The sequence below is a fragment of the Anomaloglossus baeobatrachus genome, chromosome 1, assembly GCF_048569485.1.
Source record: "Anomaloglossus baeobatrachus isolate aAnoBae1 chromosome 1, aAnoBae1.hap1, whole genome shotgun sequence".
NCBI classification, from domain to species: domain Eukaryota; kingdom Metazoa; phylum Chordata; class Amphibia; order Anura; family Aromobatidae; genus Anomaloglossus; species Anomaloglossus baeobatrachus.
Window position 1 is genome coordinate 655486061 of NC_134353.1, and position 26276 is coordinate 655512336.

The 26276-nt window shown below is 47.9% G+C and overlaps 1 protein-coding gene across 1 annotated transcript in view; it reads right to left on the reverse strand.

Annotated features, from left to right (window-relative positions):
- SEC14L2 (SEC14 like lipid binding 2) overlaps positions 1-26276 on the reverse strand; it is a 78933-nt gene that overhangs the window by 9817 nt on the left and 42840 nt on the right. Inside the window, exons 9-10 of the mRNA XM_075341509.1 lie at positions 13802-13908; positions 11207-11346 (exon numbers count right to left, since the gene is read on the reverse strand). Coding sequence (XP_075197624.1) covers positions 11207-11346; positions 13802-13908 — 247 coding nt within the window. The remainder of the gene's footprint in view (positions 1-11206; positions 11347-13801; positions 13909-26276) is intronic.

Sequence of the window (26276 nt, forward strand, 5' to 3'; positions counted from 1 at the left end):
GAAAAGTGAAGCGGCTGCTGGGTTTATGTGACATAACAAGGTCCCGCATGGCCCTTCCAAAGCCAGTGTCGGTAAGGGGTTAAAAAGTATCTGACATTTTTAGTTCAGAAATCAATCAATACACATGAAAATAAGCAACTATGTGATATACCTGTGTTTGCCCGAAAATAAGATAAGGTCTTATGCTATTTTCTTTTTGTCTGAAAGATGGGCTAGGCCTTATTTTCAGGGTATGCCAATTTTTTCCATAATCAAAAAAATTACATGTATTCTTAAACAAAAAAAAAATAAAAAAAATCAAATCAACATTTATTAAAATATAATCACGCCACCACATTATGAAACATCATCATAAATCTCCAAAACCTGTATTCCATCCTGAATTTCTTGAGATCCTATTTCCATGTACAACAATCTACATTAACCAGCAGTCAGAAACAAAAATCAAAAAGCTACTAGGAAGGAAACATGTAAAAAAAAGACCTATTCACAAATGATATATAGCCATAAATAAATTATAAAAGTACTCGTGTTTAAAGTGATATTTGATACTAGTAATAAAGATATACTTTTAAGATTTATTCATGGCTATACATCATTTGTGAATAGGTCTTTTTCAATGCTATTAGCTTTATAGCCACATTTATAGTTATGGTATCTAAAAGGTTTCCAGGCCATTATTGATACTACTATATACATTACCTATATGTATATAGGTATACAGTGGGTATGGAAAGTATTCAGACCGCTATAAATTTTTCACTCTGTTTAATTGCAGCCATTTGGTAAATTCTAAAAAGTTCATTTTTTTCTCATTAATGTACACTCTGCACCCCGTCTTGACAGAAACCCCCCCCCCCCCCCCGAAATGTAGAATTGTTTGCAAATTTATTAAACAAGAAAAACTAAAATAATACATGGTCATAAGTATTCAGACCCTTTGCTCAGTATTGAGTAGAAGCACCTTTTGAGTTAGTACAGCCATGAGTCCTCTTGGGAATGATGCAACAAGTTTTTCACACCTGGATTTGGGATCCTCTGCCATTCTTCCTTGCAGATTCTCTCCAGTTCCGTCAGGTTGTAAGGTGAAAGTTGGTGGACACCCATTTTCAGGTCCCTCCAGAGATGCGCAATTGGGTTTAGATCAGGGCTCTGGCTGGGCTAGTCAAGAATGGTCACAGAGTTGTTCTGAAGTCATTTCTTTGTTATTTTAGCTGTGTGCTTAGGGTCATTGTCTTGTTGGAAGGTGAATCTTCAGCCAAGTGTGAGGTCCAGAGCACTCTGGAAGAGGCTTTCTTCCAGGATATTTCAACCAGTCGTCCTGTCCTTGCAGCTTGAAAATCACCCTCATAGTATGATGCTGCCACCACCAAGTTTCACTGTTGGGATTGTATTGGGCAGGTGATCAGCAGTGTCTGGTTTTCTCCACACATACCGCTTAGAATTATCACCAAAAAGTTCTATCTTCATCTCACCAGAACAGAGAATCTTATTTCTCATAGTTTGGGAGTCCTTCATGTGTTTTTTGAAAACTCTATGCAGGCTTTCATATGTCTTGCACTGAGGAGAGGCTTCTGTTGGGCCACTCTGCCATAAAGGCCCTACTGGTGGAGGGCTGCAGATCTAGTTGACTTTGTGGAACTTTCTCCCATCTTCCTACTGCATCTCTGGAGCTTAGCCACAGTGATCTTGGGGTTATTCTTTACCTCTCTCACCAAGGCTCTTCTCCCACGATTGCTCAGTTTGGCAGGATGGCCAGGTCTAGGAAGAGTTCTGGTGGTCCCAAATTTCTTCCATTTAAGGATTATTGAGGCCACTGTGCTCTTAGGTACCTTGAGTACTGGAGAAATTATTATTTTGTAACCTTGGCCAGATCTGTGCTTTGCCACAGTTCTGTCTCTGAGCTCCTTGGACAGTTCCTTTGACCTCATGATTCTCATTCAGTCTGACATGCACTGTGAACTGTGAGGTCTTATACAGCTGGACTCCAATGAAGGAGTAGGACCATCTCAAGGAGGATCACAAGGAAATGGACAGCATATGACTTAAATATGAGTGTCTGAACAAAGGGTCTGAATACTTATGACCATGTGATATTTCAGTTTTTCTTGTTTAATAAGTTTGCAAAAATTTCTACATTTCTGTTTTTTTCTGTCAAGATGGAGTGCAGAGTGTACATTAATGAGAAAAAAAAATTAAGTTTTTTTGAATTTACCAAATGGCTGCAATGAAACAAAGAGTGAGAATGTTAAAGGGGTCTGCATACTTTCCGTAACCACTGTATATATATATTAGACACCTCTCTGCTGGTTAAAATTTTTGTTAAGATCAATTTTAAAAAAGCAAATAGAATACTGCAGGGAAGAAACAGTAAACCCTACATCAAGGAATGCAGACACCCGCTTCCCCCCAAAAGAAAAAAAAATCAAATTCACCAGACCCCCTTAGACCCAAAACAATTAATAATTGTTGATGACAAGAGCCGATGGTGGATGGACTCTCAAACACAGATCTGAGTCACTCCAGTCAGAGGTCCATCAAAGCCCGTTCCCTTGCCATTCCAGCTGCATTCTACTACAGTCAAGTGTGGTGGTTAGCTCCCCCTGGTGACAGGAAGCAGCTACAATGCTCTGGTGTGGAGTGACGACAACGGAGCTACCCAATCTATGTGTGAGAGCCCAGCACTAGCCAACCCTAATTATTATGGAGTCTATTGAGTGCGTTTATTTTGGGGGTGTCTGCTTTCCTCATGGGAAAGTTCTACTGTATCTGCTGTATTATACTTACTTTTTTACATGTATAGTAGTAGCTGCCTGGACACTTTTTAACTGAACTTTATCTAGGGCTTATTTTTGGAGTAGGGTTTATATTTCAATCATACTCTCAAAATCCTGAAAAATCATGCTACGCCTTATTTTCGGGGTAGGTCTTATTTTCAGAGAAACAGATATCTTTGATAAGAAACCCTGTTTCTTTATCCTCCTGGATTGATCTTTAACCCTCAAGTCAGGGGCAAAATCTGTAGTCAGTGAAGCCAGATTTTCACATTACTGAGATGGATGAAACTTGGTGCTTAAAAAGATTCTATGGAGGGAGGGGAGCTAGAGGCAGACACAAACATTCTGCTGCAAGTTGTTAAATGACAAAAACATGTACACTTTAAATCTGTAAAAAAGAACTTGCAGCAGAATGTATTTGTCTACTTTTAGCTCTTCCCCACCCCCTTCATAGAATTTTATGAGCAGTAACTATCATCTCCTTTTTCAGTAATACCAAAATCTGTAGTCACTGAATACAGATTTTACCTTTAAATTGAGATTAAAAAAGAAGGGAATTTTGTTTACTTACCGTAAATTCCTTTTCTTCTAGCTCTAATTGGGAGACCCAGACAATTGGGGTGTATAGGCTATGCCTCCGGAGGCCGCACAAAGTATTACACTTAAGTGTTAAGCCCCTCCCCTTCTGCCTATACACCCCCCGTGCTCCCACGGGCTCCTCAGTTTTGGTGCAAAAGCAAGAAGGAGGAAAAAGAATTATAAACTGGTTTAAAGTAACTTCAATCCGAAGGAATATCGGAGAACTGAAACCATTCAACATGAACAACATGTGTACACAAAAAAACAGGGGCGGGTGCTGGGTCTCCCAATTAGAGCTAGAAGAAAAGGAATTTACGGTAAGTAAACAAAATTCCCTTCTTCTTTGTCGCTCTATTGGGAGACCCAGACAATTGGGACGTCCAAAAGCAGTCCCTGGGTGGGTAAAATAATACCTCGTAAGAGAGCCGTAAAACGGCCTCTTCCTACAGGTGGGCAACCGCCGCCTGAAGGACTCGTCTACCTAGGCTGGCATCCGCCGAAGCATAGGTATGCACTTGATAGTGCTTCGTGAAAGTGTGCAGACTCGACCAGGTAGCCGCCTGACACACCTGCTGAGCCGTAGCCTGGTGCCTCAAAGCCCAGGACGCGCCCACGGCTCTGGTAGAATGGGCCTTCAGCCCTGAGGGAACCGGAAGCCCAGCCGAACGGTAAGCTTCGATAATTGGCTCCTTGATCCACCGAGCCAGTGTTGATTTGGAAGCCTGTGACCCTTTACGCTGGCCAGCGACAAGGACAAAGAGTGCATCCGAGCGGCGCAGGGGCGCCGTACGAGAAATGTAGATTCTGAGTGCTCTCACCAGATCTAACAAGTGCAAATCCTTTTCACATTGGTGAACTGGATGAGGACAAAAAGAAGGTAAGGAGATATCCTGATTGAGATGAAAGGGGGATACCACCTTAGGGAGAAATTCCGGAACCGGACGTAGAACCACCTTGTCCTGGTGAAACACCAGGAAAGGGGTTTTGCATGAAAGCGCTGCTAGCTCAGACACTCTCCGAAGTGAAGTGACTGCTACTAGAAAAACCACTTTCTGCGAAAGGCATGAGAGAGGAATATCCCTCATTGGCTCGAATGGTGGTTTCTGAAGAACCATCAGCACCCTGTTCAGATCCCAGGGTTCTAACGGCCGCTTGTAAGGAGGGACGATGTGACAAACCCCCTGCAGGAACGTGCGTACCTGTGGAAGTCTGGCTAGGCGCTTCTGGAAAAACACAGAGAGCGCTGAGACTTGTCCCTTAAGAGAGCCGAGCGACAAACCCTTTTCCAGTCCAGATTGAAGGAAGGACAGAAAAGCGGGCAAGGCAAAAGGCCAGGGAGAAATACCCTGAGCAGAACACCACGACAGGAAAATTTTCCACGTCCTGTGGTAGATTTTTGCGGACGTTGGTTTCCTAGCTTGTCTCATAGTGGCAATGACGTCTTGAGATAACCCTGAAGACGCTAGGATCCAGGACTCAATGGCCACACAGTCAGGTTGAGGGCCGCAGAATTCAGATGGAAAAACGGCCCTTGAGATAGCAAGTCTGGTCGGTCTGGTAGTGCCCACGGTTGGCCGACCGTGAGATGCCACAGATCCGGGTACCACGACCGCCTCGGCCAGTCTGGAGCGACGAGGATGACGCGGCGGCATTCGGCCCTGATCTTGCGTAACACTCTGGGCAACAGTGCCAGCGGAGGAAACGCATAAGGGAGCTGAAACTGCGACCAATCCTGAACTAAGGCGTCTGCCGCCAGAGCTCTGGGATCTTGAGACCGTGCCATGAACATTGGTACCTTGTTGTTGTGCCGGGACGCCATGAAGTCGACGTCCGGCACCCCCCAGCGGCAACAGATCTCCTGGAACACGTCCGGGTGAAGGGACCATTCCCCTGCGTCCATGCCCTGGCGACTGAGATAATCTGCTTCCCAGTTTTCCACGCCTGGGATGTGAACTGCGGATATGGTGGAGGCCGTGGCTTCCACCCACATCAAAATCCGCCGGACTTCCTGGAAGGCTTGCCGGCTGCGTGTGCCGCCTTGGTGGTTGATGTATGCCACCGCTGTGGAGTTGTCCGACTGAATTCGGATCTGCTTGCCCTTCAACCACTGCTGGAACGCTTTCAGGGCAAGATACACTGCCCGTATTTCCAGAACATTGATCTGAAGCGAGGACTCTTGCTGGGTCCACGTACCCTGAGCCCTGTGGTGGAGAAAAACCGCTCCCCACCCTGACAGACTCGCGTCCGTCGTGACTACTTCCCAGGATGGGGGTAGGAAGGATTTCCCCTTCGATAATGAAGTGGGAAGAAGCCACCACCGAAGGGAAGCTTTGGTCGCCTGAGAGAGGGAGACGGTCCTGTCGAGGGACGTCGGCTTCCTGTCCCATTTGCGTAAGATGTCCCATTGAAGGGGACGCAGGTGAAACTGCGCGAAAGGGACTGCCTCCATTGCTGCCACCATCTTCCCCAGGAAGTGCATGAGGCGCCTCAAGGGGTGTGACTGGGCTTGAAGGACAGATTGTACCCCTTTCTGTAGTGACTGCTGCTTGATCAGCGGAAGCTTCACTATCGCTGAGAGGGTATGAAACTCCATGCCAAGATATGTCAGCGATTGGGCCGGTGTCAGATTTGACTTTGGAAAATTGATGATCCACCCGAAACCCTGGAGAGTCTCCAGGGTAGCGTCGAGGCTGCGTTGGCATGCCTCTTGAGAGGGTGCCTTGATCAGCAGATCGTCCAAATACGGAATCACCGAGTGACCCTGCGAGTGTAGGAGCGCCACTACAGTAGCCATCACCTTGGTAAAAACCCGTGGGGCTGTTGACAGGCCGAACGGCAGTGCCACAAATTGCAGGTGTTCGTTTCCTGTGGCGAAGCGCAAGAAGCGCTGGTGCTCTGGAGCAATCGGTACGTGGAGATAAGCATCTTTGATATCGATCGATGCAAGGAAATCTCCTTGGGACATTGAGGCGATGACGGAGCGGAGGGATTCCATCCTGAACCGTCGGGTTTTTACGTGTTTGTTGAGCAGTTTCAGGTCCAGGACCGGGCGGAAAGACCCGTCCTTCTTTGGGACCACAAACAAGTTGGAGTAAAAACCGTGGCTCTGTTGCTGAAGAGGAACAGGGACCACCACTCCTTCCGCCTTCAGAGTGCCCAGCGCCTGCAGAAGAGCCTCGGCTCGCTCGGGAGGCGGGGATGACCTGAAGAATCGAGTCGGGGGACGAGAGGTGAACTCTATCTTGTAACCGTGAGACAGAATGTCTCTCACCCAGCGGTCTTTTATTTGTGGCAGCCAGGTGTCGCAAAAGCGGGAGAGCCTGCCCCCGACCGAGGATGCTACTAGAGGAGGTCGAAAGTCATGAGGAAGCCGCTTTGTTAGCGGCGCCTCCGGTGGTCTTTTTAGGACGTGACTTAGACCGCCATGCATCAGAGTTCCTTTGTTCCTTCTGAGACCCTTTGGACGAGGAGAATTGGGACCTGCCCGCGCCCCGAAAGGACCGAAACCTCGACTGCCCTCTCCTCTGTTGGGGTATGTTCTGGGGTAAGGATGTATCCTTTCCCTTGGATTGTTTGATGATTTCATCCAGACGCTCGCCAAACAGCCTGTCGCCAGAAATTGGCAAACTGGTTAAGCGCTTTTTGGAAGCAGAATCTGCCTTCCATTCCCGTAGCCACAAGGCCCTGCGGAGTACCACCGAATTGGCGGCCGCAACCGCCGTACGGCTCGCAGAGTCCAGGACAGCATTAATAGCGTAAGACGCAATTGCCGAGGTCTGGGTGGTAATGGATGCCACTTGTGGCGCAGCCGCTTCAATTTGCGCCTGACCTGCTGAGATAGCTTGTAGCGCCCATACGGCTGCGAATGCTGGGGCAAAAGAAGCTCCGATAGCTTCATAGATGGATTTCAACCAGAGCTCCATCTGCCTGTCAGTGGCATCTTTGAGCGAGGCCCCATCTTCCACTGCAAGTATGGATCTAGCCGCCAGTCTGGAGATTGGAGGATCCACTTTGGGACACTGAGTCCAACCTTTAACCACGTCAGGGGGAAAAGGATAACGTGTATCCTTAAGGCGCTTAGAAAAACGCTTATCTGGACAAGCATGGTGATTCTGGACTGCCTCTCTGAAATCAGAGTGGTCTAGAAACATACTCGGTGTACGCTTGGGGAACCTGAAACGGAATTTCTCCTGCTGAGACACTGACTCCTCCGCCGGAGGAGCTGAGGGAGAAATATCCAGCATTAGATTGATGGACGCAATAAGGTCGTTCACTATGGCGTCCCCGTCTGGAGTATTAAGATTGAGAGTGGCCTCAGGATCAGAATCCTGATCAGCTGTCTCCGCATCATCAACCAGAGATTCCCCCCGCTGAGACCCTGAACAATATGATGTCGAGGGAAATTCTAAGCGAGCCCGCTTATTCGGTCTGGGGCTGGGGTCTAAGTCATAACCCTCAGCCTGGGATGTATGAGATACCCCGGGAGGACATTGTTGGACCAACTGAGGGGGGTCAGGGGACAATGATTCAACAGAGTCCCTTTGCTGAGATACCGGCCTGGACTGCAAGGCTTCTAGTATCTTAGCCATAGTCTCAGAGAGTTTTGCAAACTCAGTCCCCGTCACCTGGACAGTGTCAACAGGTGGCTCCCCCTGGGCCCCTCTTAGCAGAGGCTCTGGCTGAATAAGTGCCACAGGGGCCGAACAGTGCACACAATGAGTGTCAGTGGAACCTGCCGGTAGTGGGGTCATACATGCGGCGCAGGCAGCATAATAAGCCTGTGTTTTGGCACCCCTGCCTTTTGTGGGCGCCATGCTATTGTTTTCCCTGTGTAACACAATAGGGTATATAGCCAGAATGAACTGTGCTCATACAGTGTAGAGTATATACTATAAACAAATCATGTATCAATACACTACAGCACCATGGGGCTAGCACCAACAGGTGCTGCTTACCACCCGCTTTAAAACGGTTGTGAGGCCACCAGAGACCGTGTCTGGGTCTCCCAGGGTTAATCCCTCTCTGCAGCGTCGGAGGAGCTGACAGGAATGGCTGCGGCGTCCTGACGAGAGGAGGGAGCCGTGGGCGTGGCCGAGAAAGTGCGGGAACTGGTGCCCGCACTGTGCACAGTGAGGGGATGTGGAGTATGCAAATCATACTCCAGCCCTCAGTGCTGCTCGTTCCGTGCAGCGTCCCGCCCTTCCCCCTGCCTGTCAGGGCTGAGGGCGGGAGAAAGGGAAAACTAGGCCGCAAGTAAGCCGGGGACTCGAGTATAAGCGTGTCCGCCGTAAAAGCGCGGTACACGCCGAAGTCCCCGGCGAACTACAAGTCCCAGCCGCGCCGCAGTTTCCCATGGCAGCGGCGGTTAGCGCGGTAGCCCCTACATATAAACACACTCAGCGACGCTGAGTGTGTAATGGCACATTTAACCCGGTCAGCGCCGCGGCCCGGTGCACTAGCACACCCAGCAAAGCTGAGGTGTTGCCGTGCGCGGTCCCCACAGGGATACAGAGTACCTTCACGTAGCAGGGCCATGTCCCTGAACGGTACCCGGCTCCTATCCAGCAGTCTCCACAGGAGTTGTGGATGAAGCACGGTCTCAGTGCCTGGAGACCGATAAGATCCCACTTCGCCCAGAGCCCTGAGGGGGATGGGGAAGGAAAGCAGCATGTGGGCTCCAGCCTCCGTACCCGCAATGGATACCTCAACCTTAACAACACCGCCGACAAGAGTGGGGTGAGAAGGGAGCATGCTGGGGGCCCTATATGGGCCCACTTGTCTTCCATCCGACATGGTCAGCAGCTGCTGCTGACCAATCTGTGGAGCTGTGCTGTGCGTGTCTGACCTCCTTCGCACAAAGCAAAAAACTGAGGAGCCCGTGGGAGCACGGGGGGTGTATAGGCAGAAGGGGAGGGGCTTAACACTTTTAAGTGTAATACTTTGTGCGGCCTCCGGAGGCATAGCCTATACACCCCAATTGTCTGGGTCTCCCAATAGAGCGACAAAGAAATCAGTCCTTTAGGAGAATGAAACAGATTTATCTGATTAGATATATTACAAAGTTTCTTATATTCATATGAACTAATGATTTATGAAATAAAAATTAAGACAGTTACGTTTTAAGAAATCCAATGATCCAGTGGTGTTACCCACCAGCCAAAGGCTTTGCTGCTACAGAGTAGCTAGAATTACCTTGTTTTTCGTTTTATAAGTCGCACTGGATTAAAAAACGCACCCCAAATTTAGAGGAGGAAAATAGGAAAAAATAGTTTTTAATGTTAAAATGGGAGTTCGTCTTATAAGCCTAGTGCGTCTTATAATATCTCACCAGAGGGAGCGGCGGTGGTGGAGCAGCACAGGAGGCAGGGTCAGTGATGCTGGGAACACAGAAGAGGGTGTCGTGGCTCAGGAGGGTCAATGGATGGAGGGTCGGCAATACAGTAGGCTTGGGTGTGTCGCTTTGGTGGGCACCATTGATCTGTCGGCGGGCTGTGGGCTCCATTGACTCGCTGGCAGTTGACATGATGGACTTGAAGAAAATGGCTGCGGACGCAGTGCGTGTGCGCAGATTGACGTGATGGACTTCAAGAAAATGACCAATCTGCGCACGCGTTACCTCCTTGGCAATTTTCTTGAAGTCCATTGCGTCAACTGCCGGCCATTCAATAGAGCCAACAACCTGCCGGCAGATCAATAGAGCCCACCATTGCCGTGACACCCCAGAGCCCGCAGTATCGCCGACCCTCCTGAGCCGCTCCATTGCAGTGACACCCCCTCTTCCGAGCCCTCAGTATCACTGACCATGCCTCCTGTGACCGTGCTTGGTAAGCCATACCCAGATTATAAGACGCACCCCCATGTCACCCCCAGTTTTAGGGGGAAAAAGTGCATCTTATAATCAGGAAAATACAGTAAATATCCAGTTTTTAACATTTCTTGTATGTGCAGAATGAGAACTGCTATAGTGAAATGTAATTAGCATTATATTATAGCAGTTGTCATATGTCTAAACAAAATGTGAAACAGGTTGTGAGACTAGGAAGTATTGTGATTATATTCTGTCAGTATATCAGTATTTTTTCTAAGCTCCTAGCAGCAAAAACACGAGTGCATGTAGTGTTTCTCCCGCCTGGACTACTGCGACCCCCTGCTCTATGGCCTCCCTTCAAACAGTGTAGCACCCCTACAATATATTCTAAACTATGCTGCCCGACTAATCCAACTGTACCCCCGCTATTCCCCGACCACTCCTCTCTGCCAATCCCTTCACTGGCTTCCTATAGCCCAACAACTCCAGTTCAAAACCTTAACCCTGACATACAAAGCAATCCACAACCTGTCTCCTCCATACATCTGTGACCTAGTCTCCCAGGACGTACCTGCACGTAACCTCCGATCCTCTCAAGATATCCTTCTCAACTCCCCTCTTATCTCCTCCTCCCACAATCGCATACAAGATTTCTCCCATGCACCCCCCATACTCTGGAACTCTCTGCACCAACATATCAGATTCTCACCTACCTTCTTCAAAAGGAACCTGAAGACCCACCTCTTCTGGCAAGCCTACAACCTGCAGTAAGCCTCAGTCTGATATAGCGTTGCACGACCCGCTCTACCCTCACCTACTGGATCCTCACCCATCCCTTGTAGACTGTGAACCCTCGAGGGCAGGGTCCTTTTTCCTCCTGTACCAGTCTGTGCCTTGTATTGTTCATGATTATTGTACTTGTCCCTATTATCTATATTCCTTTTCATATGTAAAGCACCATGGAATTAATGAATAATACTAATTAATAAATAAATAATAATAATTAATTAGTAATAGAATAATAAAGGGCTTTCCTGCTTACCTGAGTACACAGCCTGGGAACAGAATTTCATACTCCATTTGTTGACTGGAGCCTCTGTTGATGTTTGCACTTTGCTCGTAATTCTGTTGAACTTGGTCCCGCAAATAGTAGGATTTAGGGATGTCTCCGCCATAATTTATCTGAAAAACAATTGTCAGTATTATTATCAAACATACGTAATGCTGACCTCGCTCTCATAAAAATGTCATGTGGAAACATCCCTTTGTTGATTATTTTAATCCTTATTTGCTTTAGAATGATTTCCCTGCTTGTTCTCAACATCGTTGAACAAGAAACTATATGGTGCGCTAAGCATCAGATGAACTTGTTGTTCCTATACATTTTGGGTATCAACTTGAATGAGGTTTTTAATATATGTTGATGTAACAATTATTTTCTGATTTTATCTTGGATTTACAAAAATGGTTGCATTTATTAATAACAGTTTTTGTAATGCTACCACCAGGGGGAGAGATGTAGAGGCCCTGGGTGTAATGCGGCGTCTGCCCACTAGATGTCAACAGTATCTAGACGGGTAGGTAGCAGAATGGTCGTTCGCGCTGATAGTCAGAGCTGGGAGGTCACGTCAGTGCAAAGGAGGAAGAGGAGCCAAAGTCACGTGGAAGCCTAAGGTCGGTAGCCGGGAGGTAACATCAGCTACAGATGGGGAGCAGAACCGTAGGCAGAGAGCAAGCCGGGGTCAGAAGCTGAAGGGGAACGTCAGTACAAAAGGGGGGAAGCGGGACTGATGGGAAAAGACAAGCAGAGGGTCAGGAAGTCAGGGAGCACAGACAAGATGGAACAAGCGGTGAATAGGGAGAGGAGTCGGGGTATCGAGATGAGGATCAGAATGAACTCACGGGAACCAGAAGAGCACACTGCAGAGCAGGAACTATGACTGGCGAAGTTCCAGTGGAAACAGCCCAAAGATAAAGCAAGGTGATTAGCGGAATGAGGCACCAAACAAGCCCCGCCCACTGGCAAGGAGTCGGGGAATACAAACAACCGAGCAATAGACAAAACCCAATGGCTCTGCAAGGAGCAGAGCCAAAGGTGAATGGTGACAAGTATCTATGATGAGTTTTGAACATGTCTGTGTTGCATCCCCCAAAAATAAAATGTATAGGATATTATTTCAGATTGCGGTTACAGTGCCTTGTGAAAGTATCCCCCCCCTTGAATTTTTCAACCTTTTCCCACATTTCAGGATTGAAACATAAAGATAAAAATTTTAATGTTATGGTGAAGAATCAACAAGTGGGACACAATTGTGAAGTAGAACGAAATTTATTGCTTATTTTACACTTTTTTAAAAAAGAAATAACTGAAAAGTGGGGTGTGCAATATTATTCGTCCCCTTTACTTTCAGTGCAGCAAACTCACTCCAGAAGTCCATTGAGGATCTCTGAATGATCCAATGTTGTCCTAAATGACTGATGATGATAAATATAAACCTCCTGTATGAAATCTAGTCTCCGTATAAATGCACCTGCTCTGTGATAGTCTCAGTGTTCTGTTTAAAGCGCAGATAGCATCATGAAGACCAAGGAACACAATAGTGTTCCTATGATACTATGATACTATGAATCAGAGATGCAGCCAAGAGGCCCATGATCACTCTGGATGAACTGCAGAGATCTACAGCTGAGGTGGGAGAGTCTGTCCATAGTACAACAATCAGTCGTACACTGCACAAATCTGGCCTTTATGGAAGAGTGGCAAGAAGAAAGCCATTTCTCAAAGAAGGTAAAGTGTCGTTTAAAGTTTGCCACAAGCAACCTGGGAGACACACCAAACATGTGGAAGAAGGTTCTCTGGTCAGATGAAACCAAAATCAAACTATTTGGGCACAATGCCAAAGGATATTTTGGCGTAAAAGCAACACAGCTTATCACCCTGAACACACCACCCCCACTGTCAAACATGGTGGTGGCAGCATCATGGTTTGGGCCTGCTTTTTTTCAGCAGGGACAGGGAAGATGGTTAAAAATGGGAATATGGATGGAGTCTGCCAAAGACCTGAGACTGGGACGGAGATTTGTCTTCTAACAAGACAATGATCTTAAACATAAAGCAAAATCTACAATGGAATGGTTCACAAATAAACGTATCCAGGTGTAAGAATGGCCAAGTCAAAGTCCAGACCTGAATCCAATCGAGAATCTGTGGAAATAGATGAAAACTACTGTTCACAAACGCTCTCCATCCAACCTCACTCAGCTCTAGCTGTTTGCAAAGGAAGAATGGGCAAGAATTTCAGTCTCTCTATGTGCAAAACTTCACATACCCCAAGCGACTTGCAGCTGTAATCGCAGCAAAGGGTGGAGCTACAAATTATTAACTTAAAGGGGACTAATAATATTGCACGCCCCACTTTTCAGTTATTTATTTTTTTAAAAGTTTAAAATAAGCAATAAATTTTGTTCAACTTCACATTTGTGTCCCACTTAGTGTTGATTCTTCACCATAACATTAAAATTTTTATCTTTAAGTTTGAAGCCTGAAATGTGGGAAAAGGTTGAAAAATACAAAGGGGGCCGAATACTTTCACAAGGTACTGTATATAGTTGCCTTTCTATTTTGCTGAGTCAGTACCTTGGATTTACATTTTGGATCTCCATCTGCGTCTTCTAGGGTTCCACCATAGTATTTGGGAATTTCGTTTGCTGGAATGTATTTCTGAAGAACTTCTTTCCAGTTATCTACATAATGTTAGCCAACACATTTTATATTATCAATAAATAATCAAGGATATTTCGAAGACAAGACAAGACAATTGCTCTAACATTTAAGGGTTTGACTTAATAGGACACTTCCTAGTTTATAAAGCCAGATGTGTGTCATCGGCAGATTGCTTAACTAGCTCACGTATAGATACGGATTGTTATGAGTCATGTGTTTTCATATATACACTCTTCAACTTTGATTTTGCGACACCAAGAAGGAAAAGGCGTGGAATTTTAGAAATAACAGGATAGGTAAACATGATATGCTATGCAAATGGTGACAAAAAAAATGGAAACTAAGTTTTCAAAATTGATTCAGTATTGAGTATGAGTGCCAAGCATAGAAATTTACACAGTTATACTCTTTGATGAGTAAGGTTATTAATAGTTGTCTGAGGAATGTTCTGCCACAATGAATGCACTTGGCAAGCAAATTATCAAGATCCCCTGCTGGCAGCTCCCTGTGTAATTGCCAACCCATGATGTCAGAGATTGGCTTATTCGGAGACAGGTCTGGAGACACTGCAGGCCATGGTAGCACATTTAGACCATGCAGGCTGCTCACAGTAGCAAGAGCAACATGTGACCTGTCATTGCCGTGTTGAAAACATATCCAAGGACATTTATGGGGAAATGACTGTACCACTTGTTCCATGATTGATCCATTATGTACTGCTAGTTAAACTGGAAGTCAGAAACCAAACCTAATACAGTACGTCAAACAGTGTCGACACAAACCATCAGAAGGCATTTGCACAACACTGGGCTATGAGCCAGACGTCTAGATACAGATGTTCATTTGCCGTCAATCACTGTTCTCAAAAGCTATCATGGTTCGGAGCAATGGAGGCTGGCCTGTTGTCTATCCTCTGCAGCGATGAGTCCCATATTTGTCTCTGATTCAGTGATAGCTGGAAATTTGTCTTGAGACCATGTGGACAATGCCACGAGAAGGTCTTCGCGAGGCATGATCACACTGGTACTATTACTGAAATTATGGTGCAAGGTGACATAATGTATGGTAGTCAAAACTCTCTAGTCTAAATTCCAAGTGGAGAAGCAGCTCAGAGTTAAACTGATTTGGTCGAAGAACCAATGGTATGGCTATTTAACCATAGTGTCCCAGAAACTATTTTGCAACACAACACCAGGCTGCATGTTACTCGATTTGGAGGATTTTAGCTTGCCCAAATGCAATCAGAAGGGCACAACATTCTTAAGGCAACCATTAATAACGGCAATTCTAGCAATCAAGATTTGTATTTTTGTACTCAATTTTAAATAAATTTAGATGTTTTGCAAAAAAATTTGTTTCCATTTGTTTTTTTCTTCATTATTTGCATAATATCAAAGGAAACCTATCACTAGCTTTTTCCCATATAAAGTGCAGTCACTACCTTTAGGCCCTTATACACAGTATTATAGAATGCTGTATATACCAGTATGTTCCAAGGTCAATCTGCATAACATAAAAAAGGCCCGGTCCGATGGATGTTTCTGATCTTGATCCGGCGCCGTCATCCTTCCCTGCTTTATGTGGATGATGCTTTCTATGTCATCCACATAAAGCACATAAATCCACACACGTACGTCTCTCTGCCCTGCTGAGGGCAGAATGAAGTGTTGTAGTGGAAATGTGCGGGTGCTCTTTTGCCTTTCCCCTCCCATGTACTTTACTGTACTTTGCCCCGTCCTTGGCAGGTCAGACAGACATGCGCATGTGCAATGAAGGACACTGTGTGGATAACATAGGACACGTAATCCACACATAGCAAGAAAGAGGTCCGCTTTCGTAAGAGGAGAGGAGGTGCCAGATCAGGTTTCGCGATGCCTATCAGACTGTATAACAAAAGGCCTTTTTTCGGCCTAGGGATATTCTAGAATGCTGCATATAAGGGCATACAGGTGGTGGATACAATTCATATGGGGAAAACCTGGTGACAGATACCCTCTAGCAGGTCTATCAGTCCTGTAATTTCCATAACACCAGCTTTTTTCCTTCTTGGTATTATATTTTCAATTTTGAGAAGTGTAGAATGGCATTTTCATGTTGAGACAGCAAGAACATTTCTCTTTTTGTCTCCCTGCATTTCACCAATGATAATTTTTATAATTATCCGCTTATTATTTTGCCTACGATGTTCTTTGAAGCTTTGCTATTTGCAGGATGATTGACATTTTTAGACATGCCTTTGCCAGAATGAATAAAAATGTATTATTCACTGCTAAAGTCAGTAATTTTTGAAATTCCCTTACAAGTGAATAAAAAGATAGAGTTGCAGATGTGAGGTGTGTGACGGGGTAGTGTGGATATGCCAGAAATGTCTAAAATACAACAACGCCTTTAACTTTTACTGTCCGTCTTTTATGGGTATTCTGATAATGATATATATCATTTGTGTGAACTATTAATAAATAAAAATGTTTGTCTCTTTTGTAAATTTTTTTTACACGATTGATAAATAATTTTCTTTTTTTCCTTATAGTTCTTATATTACTTTTAGAAACGTTATCATTTATACAGACATCAAACAGTCTATCAATTATAGCGCCTCTCCAGTGGCAAGAATGATGGGAACAGCAGCAGTGTCTGCTAACTCCCTATCACTAAAGGCCGCTTTAGACGCTGCGATATCGGTACAGATATCGCTAGCGTGGGTACCCGCCCCCATCTGTTGTGCGACACGGGCAAATCGCTGCCCGTGCCGCACAACATCGCCCAGACCCGTCACACTACTTACCTGCCCGGCGACGTCGCTGTGACCGGCGAACCGCCTTCTTTCTAAGGGGGCGGTTCGTTCAGCGTCACAGCGACCTCACAGCTGCGTCACTGAACCGCCGCCCAATAGAAGCGGAGGGGCGGAGATGAGCAGGACGTAACATCCCGCCCACCTCCTTCCTTCCTCATTGTGGCCGGGAGGCAGGTAAGGAGAGCCTCCTCGCTCCTGCGGAGTCACACGGAGCGATGTGTGCTGCCGCAGGAACGAGTAACAACTTCGTTACTGCTGCAGTAACGATTTTTGAGAATGGACCCCCTTGTCACCGATGAGCGATTTTGCACATTTTTGCAACGATGCAAAATCGCTCATAGGTGTCACACGCAACGGCATCGCTAAAGCGGCCGGATGTGCGTCACCAATTCCGTGACCCCAACGAGTTCGCATTAGCGATGTCGTAGCGTGTAAAGCCCCCTTAAGGCCTCCTTCACATATCCGTGTTTCTGGTACATGTGGCATTTGTTGTTTTATCCATTTTCTGGTATACGGATACAACAAACCTGTAATAACCTACTTGTGCTGCTTACATGGCCGTGTTTTTACATGGACTGTGCGTTCTTGTCAACCACACGGCATATGTCAGTTTTTTCAGGCAGCACAAATGACAAAACAAGTCTATGAGTCTGTGAAGAACACATACAGCACACGGATGACATCCGTGTGGGAGAAGCTTTGTAATATTGATATTCCTTTAGCCATATCCGAAAGAAGGGAATTTTGTTACTTACCGTAAATTCCTTTTCTTCTAGCTCTTATTGGGAGACCCAGACGATTGGGGTATAGCTACTGCCCTCCGGAGGCCACACAAAGCACTACACTAAAAAGTGCAAGGCCCCTCCCCCTCTGGCTATACCCCCCCGTGGTATCACGGGTTCTCCAGTTTTAGTGCCAAAGCAAGAAGGAGGAAGCCAATAACTGGTTTAAACAAATTAACTCCGAATAACGTCGGAGAACTGAAAAACCGTTCAACATGAACAACATGTGTACCCGCAAACAACCAAGAAATCCCGAAGGACAACAGGGCGGGTGCTGGGTCTCCCAATAAGAGCTAGAAGAAAAGGAATTTACGGTAAGTAACAAAATTCCCTTCTTCTTCAGCGCTCTATTGGGAGACCCAGACGATTGGGACGTCCAAAAGCTGTCCCTGGGTGGGTAAAGAGATACCTCATGTTAGAGCTGCAAAACAGCCCTCCCCTACGGGGATGTCACTGCCGCCTGCAGGACTCTTCTACCTAAGCTGGCATCCGCCGAAGCATAGGTATGCACCTGATAATGTTTGGTGAAAGTGTGCAGACTCGACCAGGTAGCTGCCTGGCACACCTGTTGAGCCGAAGCCTGGTGTCGTAGCGCCCAGGACGCACTCACGGCTCTGGTTGAATGGGCTTTCAGCCCTGAAAGAACCGGAAGCCCTGCAAAACGGTAGGCTTCCAGAATTGGTTCTTTGATCCATCGAGCCAGGGTGGCTTTAGAAGCCTGCAACCTCTTGCGCGTACCAGCGACAAGGGCATCGGAACGGCGTACGGGCGCCGTGCGGGAAATGTAGATTCTGAGTGCTCTCACCAGATCTAGCAAACGTAAATCATTCTCATACCGGTGAACCGGATGAGTGCAAAAGGACGGTAAGGAGATATCCTGATTAAGATGAAACGAGGATACTACCTTAGGGAGAAACTCCGGAATGATGCGCAGCACTACCTTGTCCTGGTGAAACACCAGGAAGGGAGCCTTGGATGACAGAGCTGCCCGCTCAGACACTCGCCGAAGCGATGTGATCGCAACGAGAAACGCCACTTTCTGTGACAGGCGAGAAAAGGAAACTTCCTTCAGAGGCTCGAAAGGCGGCTTCTGGAGAGCAACTAGAACCCTGTTCAGATCCCATGGATCCAACGGCCGCTTGTACGGGGGTACGATATGACAAACCCCCTGCGGGAACGTGCGCACCTTAGAAAGACGTGCTAGACGCTTCTGAAAAAACACGGATAGTGCTGAGACTTGCCCTTTGAGGGAGTCTAGCGACAAGCCCTTTTCTAACTCCTATTGTAGGAAGGAAAGAAAGATAGGCAATGCAAATGGCCAGGGAGACACTCCCTGAGTAGAGCACCAGATTAAGAAAATCTTCCACGTTCTGTGGTAGATCTTAGCAGACGTGGGCTTCCTAGCCTGTCTCATGGTGGCAACGACCCCTTGGGATAATCCTGAAGACGCTAGGATCCAGGACACACAAGCCACACAGTCAGGTTCAGGGCCGCAGAATTCCGATGGAGAAAACGGCCATTGAGACAGTAAGTCTGGTCGGTCTGGTAGTGACCCCGGTCGGCCGACTGTGAGATGCCACAGATCCGGGTACCACGATCTCCTCGGCCAGTCTGGTGCGACGAGTATGACGCGGCTGCAATCGGATCTGATTTTTGCGCAGTACTCTGGGCAAGAGTGCCAGAGGTGGAAACACATATGTGAGCCGGAACTGCGACCAATCTTGCACTAAGGCGTCTGCCGCCAGAGCTCTGTGATCGCGCGATCGTGCCATAAATGCCGGGACCTTGTTGGTGTGCCGAGACGCCATTAGGTCGACGTCCGGCCCCCCCCAGCGGCAACAGATTTCCTGAAACACGTCCGGGTGAAGGGACCATTCCCCCGCGTCCATGCCCTGGCGACTGAGGAAGTCTGCTTCCCAGTTTTCTACGCCCGGGATGTGAACTGCGGATATGGTGGATGCTGTGTCCTCCACCCACATGAGGATTCGCCGGACTTCCTGGAAGGCTGCTGACTGCGTGTCCCTCCTTGGTGGTTGATGTATGCCACCGCTGTGGAGATGTCCGACTGGATTCGGATCTGCTCCCTTCTAGCCACTTTTGGAAAGCTAATAGGGTAAGATACCCTGCCCCGATTTCCAGCACATCGAACTGAAGGGTGGACTCCTGCTGAGTCCACGTCCCCTGAGCCATGTGGCGGAGACAAACTGCTCCCCACCCTGACAGACTCGTATCTGTCGTGACCACTGCCCAGGATGGGGGCTATGGCAATGAGGTGGGAATAAGCCACTATTGCAGAGAGTCCTCGGCCGTCAGGGAAAGGGAGACTTCCCGTCCAGGGAGGTTGACTGCCCATCCCATTGGCGGAGAATGTCCCATTGCCGTTGGCGCAGATGAAACTGCGCAAAGAGAACTGCCTCGATGGCTGCCACCATCTTCCTTAGGAAGTACATGAGGCGCCTTAAGGGGTGCGACTGGCCTTGAAGGAGAGACTGCACCTCTGTCCGCAGTGAACGCTGCTGGTTCAGCGGAAGCTTCACTATGGCTGATAGAGTATGAAACTCCATGCCGAGATACGTTAGTGATTGAGTCGAAGACAGATTTGACCTTGCCCAATTGATGATCCACCCGAAAGTCTGGAGAGTCTCCAGCGTAACATTCAGGCTGCGTTGGCATGCCTCGAGGGAGGTTGCTTTGACGAGTAGGTCGTCCAAGTACGGAATCACCGGGTGTCCGTGAGAGTGCAAGACTGCTACCACTGCTGCCATGACCTTGGTGCCCACCCGTGGGGCTGTCGCCAGACTGAATGGCAAAGCTACGAACAGAAGATGTTCGTCTCCTATCACAAAACGTAGAAAAACGTTGGTGCTCCGTAGCAATTGGCACGTGGAGATAGGCATCTTTGATGTCTGTTGAGGCAAGGAAGTCTCCTCGAGACATTGAGGCAATGACGGATCGGAGGGATCCCATCCGGAACCGCCTGGCGTTCGCATGCTCGTTGAGCAGTTTCAGAACCAGAACAGGACGGAAGGAACCGTCCATTTTTGGAGCCACAAAGAGATTGGAGTACAAACCCTCGCCCTCGTTCCTGAGGGGGGACAGGGATCACCACTCCTTCTGCTCTTAGAGCGTCCACCGCCTGCAGCAGGGCATCTGCTCGGTGGAGAGGTGGGGCCGTTCTGAAGAATGGAGTCGGAGGACGAGAACAGAACACTGTCCTGTGCACGTGAGCACAATGTCCGTCACCCACCGGTCTGTGACCTGTGGCAGCTAAATGTCGCCAAAGGCGGGGGAGTCTGCCATCAACCGCGGATGCGGAGAGAGAGAGAGAGAGCTGAGAGTCCTGAGGAGACCGCCTTGGTAGCGGTTCCTCCGACTGCCTTCCTTGGGCGAGATTGAGCCCGGCCGGAATCTGAGCCCGTCTGAGGTTTTGTAGCCCTTTTGCACGAGGACAATTGGGACCTGCCGGAGCTTGGGAAGGACCGAAACCTCGACTGTACTTTTAGGACAGTATTAACAGGGTAAGTCGCAGTGCAGACATTGCGGGGTTACGGACGCCTCTGCGGTACAGATGTCCCTGCTCAAGGTCAGCTGCGCAAGAACAGCAGAAAAGGTTAGGTTGCCAATACGGCTGTGGATGCCGGAGCAACCGACACGCCGATAGCCTCCTAGACAGATTTCAACCAGAGTCCATCTGTCTGTGAATGGCATCTTGAAGTGAAGCCCCATCTCCAGTGCAACTATGGCTCTATATGCAAGCCTGGAGATTGGAGAATCCACCTTTGGACCCTGGGTCCAGCGCTGACCACGTCAGGGGAAAAAAGGGATAACGTGTATCCTAAAAACGTTTGGAGAAGACGCTTATCTGGTAAGCGTGGTGTTCCTGGACTGCTTCTCTGAAGTCAGCGTGGCCAGAAAAATACTCAATATCTGCGTGAGACACTGAAAAGGAACTTCTCCTGTTCGTCTCCTATCTCCACTGGGGGAGCTGAGGGAGAAAGATCCAACCCTCCATTGATGGACGGTATAGGATCATTCCGAATGGCGTTACCGCCCGGTGTATCCGGATTGAGAGCGATGTCAGTATCAAAGCCCTGAAGAGCTGCCTTTTGGTCAAGTAGATTGCCCATGGGTGCAAGTCTCTATATTATGACTACTCCGTCCCTGTCCATGGACAGGGTTGACAGGAGGTTTCTTTGGCCACAACTAGTAGAGCCCCGGCAGACGAAGTGCTAGAGACCCCGGCAGACGACGTGCTACAGGGGAGCATGCACACAATGGGACGGTGTCATGAACAGCATCCCATGTAGTAAAAACAGCACTGAAATCTGTGTTGCTTTTTTTGCCGCTGCCGACTAGCTATCTAGAAGTATATAGCCAAGATTGGTGACCGTACATTGCAATGCATAAAGTACAAATGACCACTGCAGCACAAGCAATACAAGCAGCATAGAAGCCTGTGCCCTGGCACCCCTGCTCTTCTGCTGCTGTATACTAGTCATCTAGGGGAATATAGCCCAGAAGAGTGACCCTACAGTGCAATGTATAGCATACAAGCACAAGTACAAATGAACACTGCAGCACATGCAATCCAAGCAGCATAGAAGCCTGTGCCCTGGCACCTCTGCTCTTCTGCTGCTGTAGACTGGTCATCTAGGGGAATATAGCCCAGAAGAGTGACCATACAGTGCAATGTATAGCATACAAGCACAAGTACAAATGCACACTGCAGCCCATGCAATACAAGCAGCATAGAAAAAAACCTGTGCCCCAGCACCCTTGTTTTTCTGCTGCTGTAGTCTAGCCATTCCAGAAGAATATAGCTAAGACTAGCGACTGTACAGTGCAATGTATAGCATATCAGCATAAACACAAATGAACACCTCAGTCGTGCAAAACAAGCAGCCTAGAAAGCCTGTGCCTTAGCACACCTGCTTTCCTGCTGCTGATGTGTCGCTCCCCAAGCGGGCAAATAGCGACCTATGTAGTTAAAAACAACACATGTATACACTGCAGTTATATGTGGTCCGCACTATGTGTGCCGCTTACCGCCCGCCTATAAGCGGGTGTATGATCGCCACCGTCCTGCCTTGGAGCCGAAAGTCCGAGCTCTGCAGTAATGGCTGCCGGCTTCTTCCCCAGCTCGTGTGAGTAGGGGCGGGCCGTGGGCGTGCCCCCAAGGCAGAGCGGGAATCCGGCGTCCGACAGAGTGCAGTGAGAGGGCTGGAGCATGCAAAAAGGCTCCAGCCCTCGGCGCTGCTGATTGCTCAGCGCCTGTCCCCTTCCCTGAGTGACAGGGAGGGGGCGGGAACGAAGCGGCACTAGGCCGCAGAAGCCGGGGACTGGAGTTATAAGCGCCGCCGCCGTAAAAGCGCGGTCGGCGCCCAGTCCCCGGCGAACTACAAGTCCCAGCCGCGCCGCCGCTCCCGGAGCGTCCGGCGCGGTAGTTCCCAAAACACAAAGTCACTCAGCAAAGCTGCAGTGACTGTAACCCTTTACTGTCCCCGGCGCACTAGCACACCCAGCAAGTCTGGAGTGTGCTGTGCCTGTGTGTACGGGGACACAGAGTACCTGTAATGGTGCAGGGCCATGTCCCTGAACGGTACTCCAGCTCCGTATCCAGCAGGTTCAAATGGGTCTGTGGATGGAGCCCGGCGTCAGAGCTTTGAGGCCGGCAGGATCCCACTTCCTCAGAGCCCCTCAGGGGGATGTGGAAGGAAAGCAGCATGTGGGCTCCAGCCTCCGTACCAGCAATAGGTACCTCAACCTTACAACACCATCCAGGGGTGAGAAGGGAGCATGCTGGGAGCCCTATATGGGCCCTCTTTTCTTCCATCCGAAATAGTCAGCAGCTACTGCTGACTAAAATCTGTGGAGCTATGCGTGGATGTCTGACCTCCTTCGCACACAAAGCTAAAACTGGAGAACCCGTGATACCACGGGGGGGTATAGCCAGAGGGGGAGGGGCCTTGCACTTTTTAGTGTAGTGCTTTGTGTGGCCTCCGGAGGGCAGTAGCTATACCCCAATCGTCTGGGTCTCCCAATAGAGCGCTGAAGAAAATACGGATGATACATTGATGGCACACTGATTGATAGCACTGATGACACCGCTACCGGTTTCTCATGTACATTTTATACACACTTATGAAGTGAAGTGGGCTGGATTGAGGATAGTAGTTTGTTATGCTTTATCTAAACATTGATATATTTTACACTCTTTGAGTACTGGAGTTATATGGAGTAACACAAAAAAAAAAAAAAATGAATTGTCACTTTTGTATAAATAAAACATTTACATTTTTTTGCACTATAAAAGCTCTCCTTCCTCTCTTCTGTTTATAACACTTGTGAAGAGGGCCTAACATGCACATAATAATATTCAGTTTCCTTACATGTACAGTGCCTTGAAAAAGTATTCATACTTCATGAATAATGGTGAGTGAACATGCTCGGCACTCGATCGAGTATTGGGTACTCGCGGAGCTCAGCTGAGAATCGGGGGTGCACGGATGTGTCACCCGTGAAACAACGACAACAAAGCACAGGCTTGCCTTACTGCATGATCTGAGCGGGCACCCCATTTAAAGGGGTCTTTACACGCTGTGATATCGCTAACGATTTATCGTCGGGGTCACGGTGTTTGTGACACATATCCGGCGCCGTTAGCAATATCGCAGCGTATAACACGTACGAGCGACCTTAAACGATCGCAAAAGAGACAAAAATCGTTGGTTTTGGAGAGGTCATCAAAACACCAAAAATCTTTGTCTCGTACGTAGCGATGTTGTTCCTTGTTCCTGCGGCAGCACACATCACTGTGTGTGACACCGCAGGAACGAGGAACATCTCCTTACCTGCCTCCACCGGCAATGCGGAAGGAATGTTACGTCCCGCTCATCTCCGCCCCTCCGCTTCTATTGGACGGCTGCCGTGTGACGTCGCTGTGACGCTGCACAACCCGCCCCCTTAGGAAGGAGGCGGATCGCCGGCCAGAGCGACGTCGCAGGGCAGGTAAGTCCGTGTGACGGGTGTTAGCGATGTTGTGCGCCACGGGCAAATCGTTTGCCCGTGACGCACAACCGACGGGGGCGGGTACACTCGCTAGCGATATCGGTACCGATATTGCACCGTGTATAGCCCCCTTAACTGGGGATAAAACAACTTTTTCAGATGTAGTGTATCAAAAAAACAAACAAAAAAAACCAAACAAACCCCAGCCTTTCTTCCATCGGAAATGCTTCCTTTTTGGCTGGCTGAATGTTGGTGGAGACCTGAACTGCTCAATCATTAACTTCCATTATACTCATTACTTGAGTTGAGCACTTTCAGAGCGTCTGACCTGCTCGATTTGAGGACCGGGCACCCGAGCATTTTAATGCTTGCCCATGTCTAATCGGGAACTTTTCCACATTCTTCATTTTAGACCCACAAACTTAGATGTATTCTATTGGGATTTGATGTGGCATACTAACAGAAAGTAGCAAGTATTCGAGAAGTGTTAAGAAAATGATACATGGTTTTCTAAACGTTTTAAAAAATATAAATCTGAAAATTGTGATGTGCATTTGTATTCAGCCCCCTGTAGTTTGACACTGTAAAATAAAATCCTTAGTGACTAATTGCTTCCCAAAGTCACCAAATTAGTAAATTGAGTCTACCTGCATGAAATTTATTCTCCGTATAAGGCTGGAGCCACATTAGCGTATGGCATTGGATGCAATATGCTAATGACCCTCAGCTTAGGTTGTGTGAGCATGAGTAGAGTGTCATGCAACTGTGATCCGATTTTGCTATCAGACCACAGGTGCGAAGAAGAGGGAGGAATTAAACTCGCCCTCTTCTCCATTGCCTGTCTCTGCGTATATCGCACTGCACTTTGCTGACATCTGGGTGCAGTGCGATGTTTCACACTCACCCATAAAGTGCCTGCTGTGATGAGACTGGGGTGTAGGTTCTTCTTTCAGCAGGACAATGACCCTAAACATATTGCCAGAGCTACAATGTTATGCGGGCGTCACACGAGGCGATCTATCGTGCAATGCATTGTCGGGGTCATGGTTTTCGTGACGCACATCCGGCATCGTTTGCGACGTTGTTTCGTGTGACACCTCCGAGCGACGTTGAATCGGTCACAAATCGTAAGTCGTGTACACGTCGCTTATTTTTAAAAAATCGTTTATTTTTCATGGCGCCGGTTGTTCATCGTACGCCGGGCAGCACAAATAGCTCCGTGTGACACCCCGGGAATGATGAACACAGCTTACCTGCGTCCCGCGGCACCCGCCGGCTATGCGGAAGGAAGGAGGTGGGCAGGATGTTTACATCCCGCTCATCTCCGCCCCTCCGCTTCTATTGGCCGGCAGCTGTGTGACGTCGAACGTCCCTCCCCCTTCAGAAAGAGGATGTTCGCCGCCCACAGCGAGGTCGCTCAGCAGGTAAGTACGTGTGACGGCGGTTTAACGACTTTGTGCGACATGGGCAGCGATTTGCCCGTGACGCACAAACGACGTGGGCGGGTACGATCGCACGATAGATCGTACCGTGTAAGGCTCACATAAAGGTTTAGATCAAAGCATATTCATGTGAGTAAATAGCTCAGTCCAGACCAAAATCCTATTGAGAATCTGACAAGACTTGAAAATTGCTGTTCACAGATGATCTCGGTCCAATCTCACTGAGTTAGAGCTATTTTACAAAGAAGAATGGACAAAAATTTCAGCCTCAAGATGTGTAAAGCTGATATATACCCTAAAAGATTTGTATCAGTAAACTGCATGAAAGGTGGTCCTACAAAAGTATTTACTCGGGGAGGGGG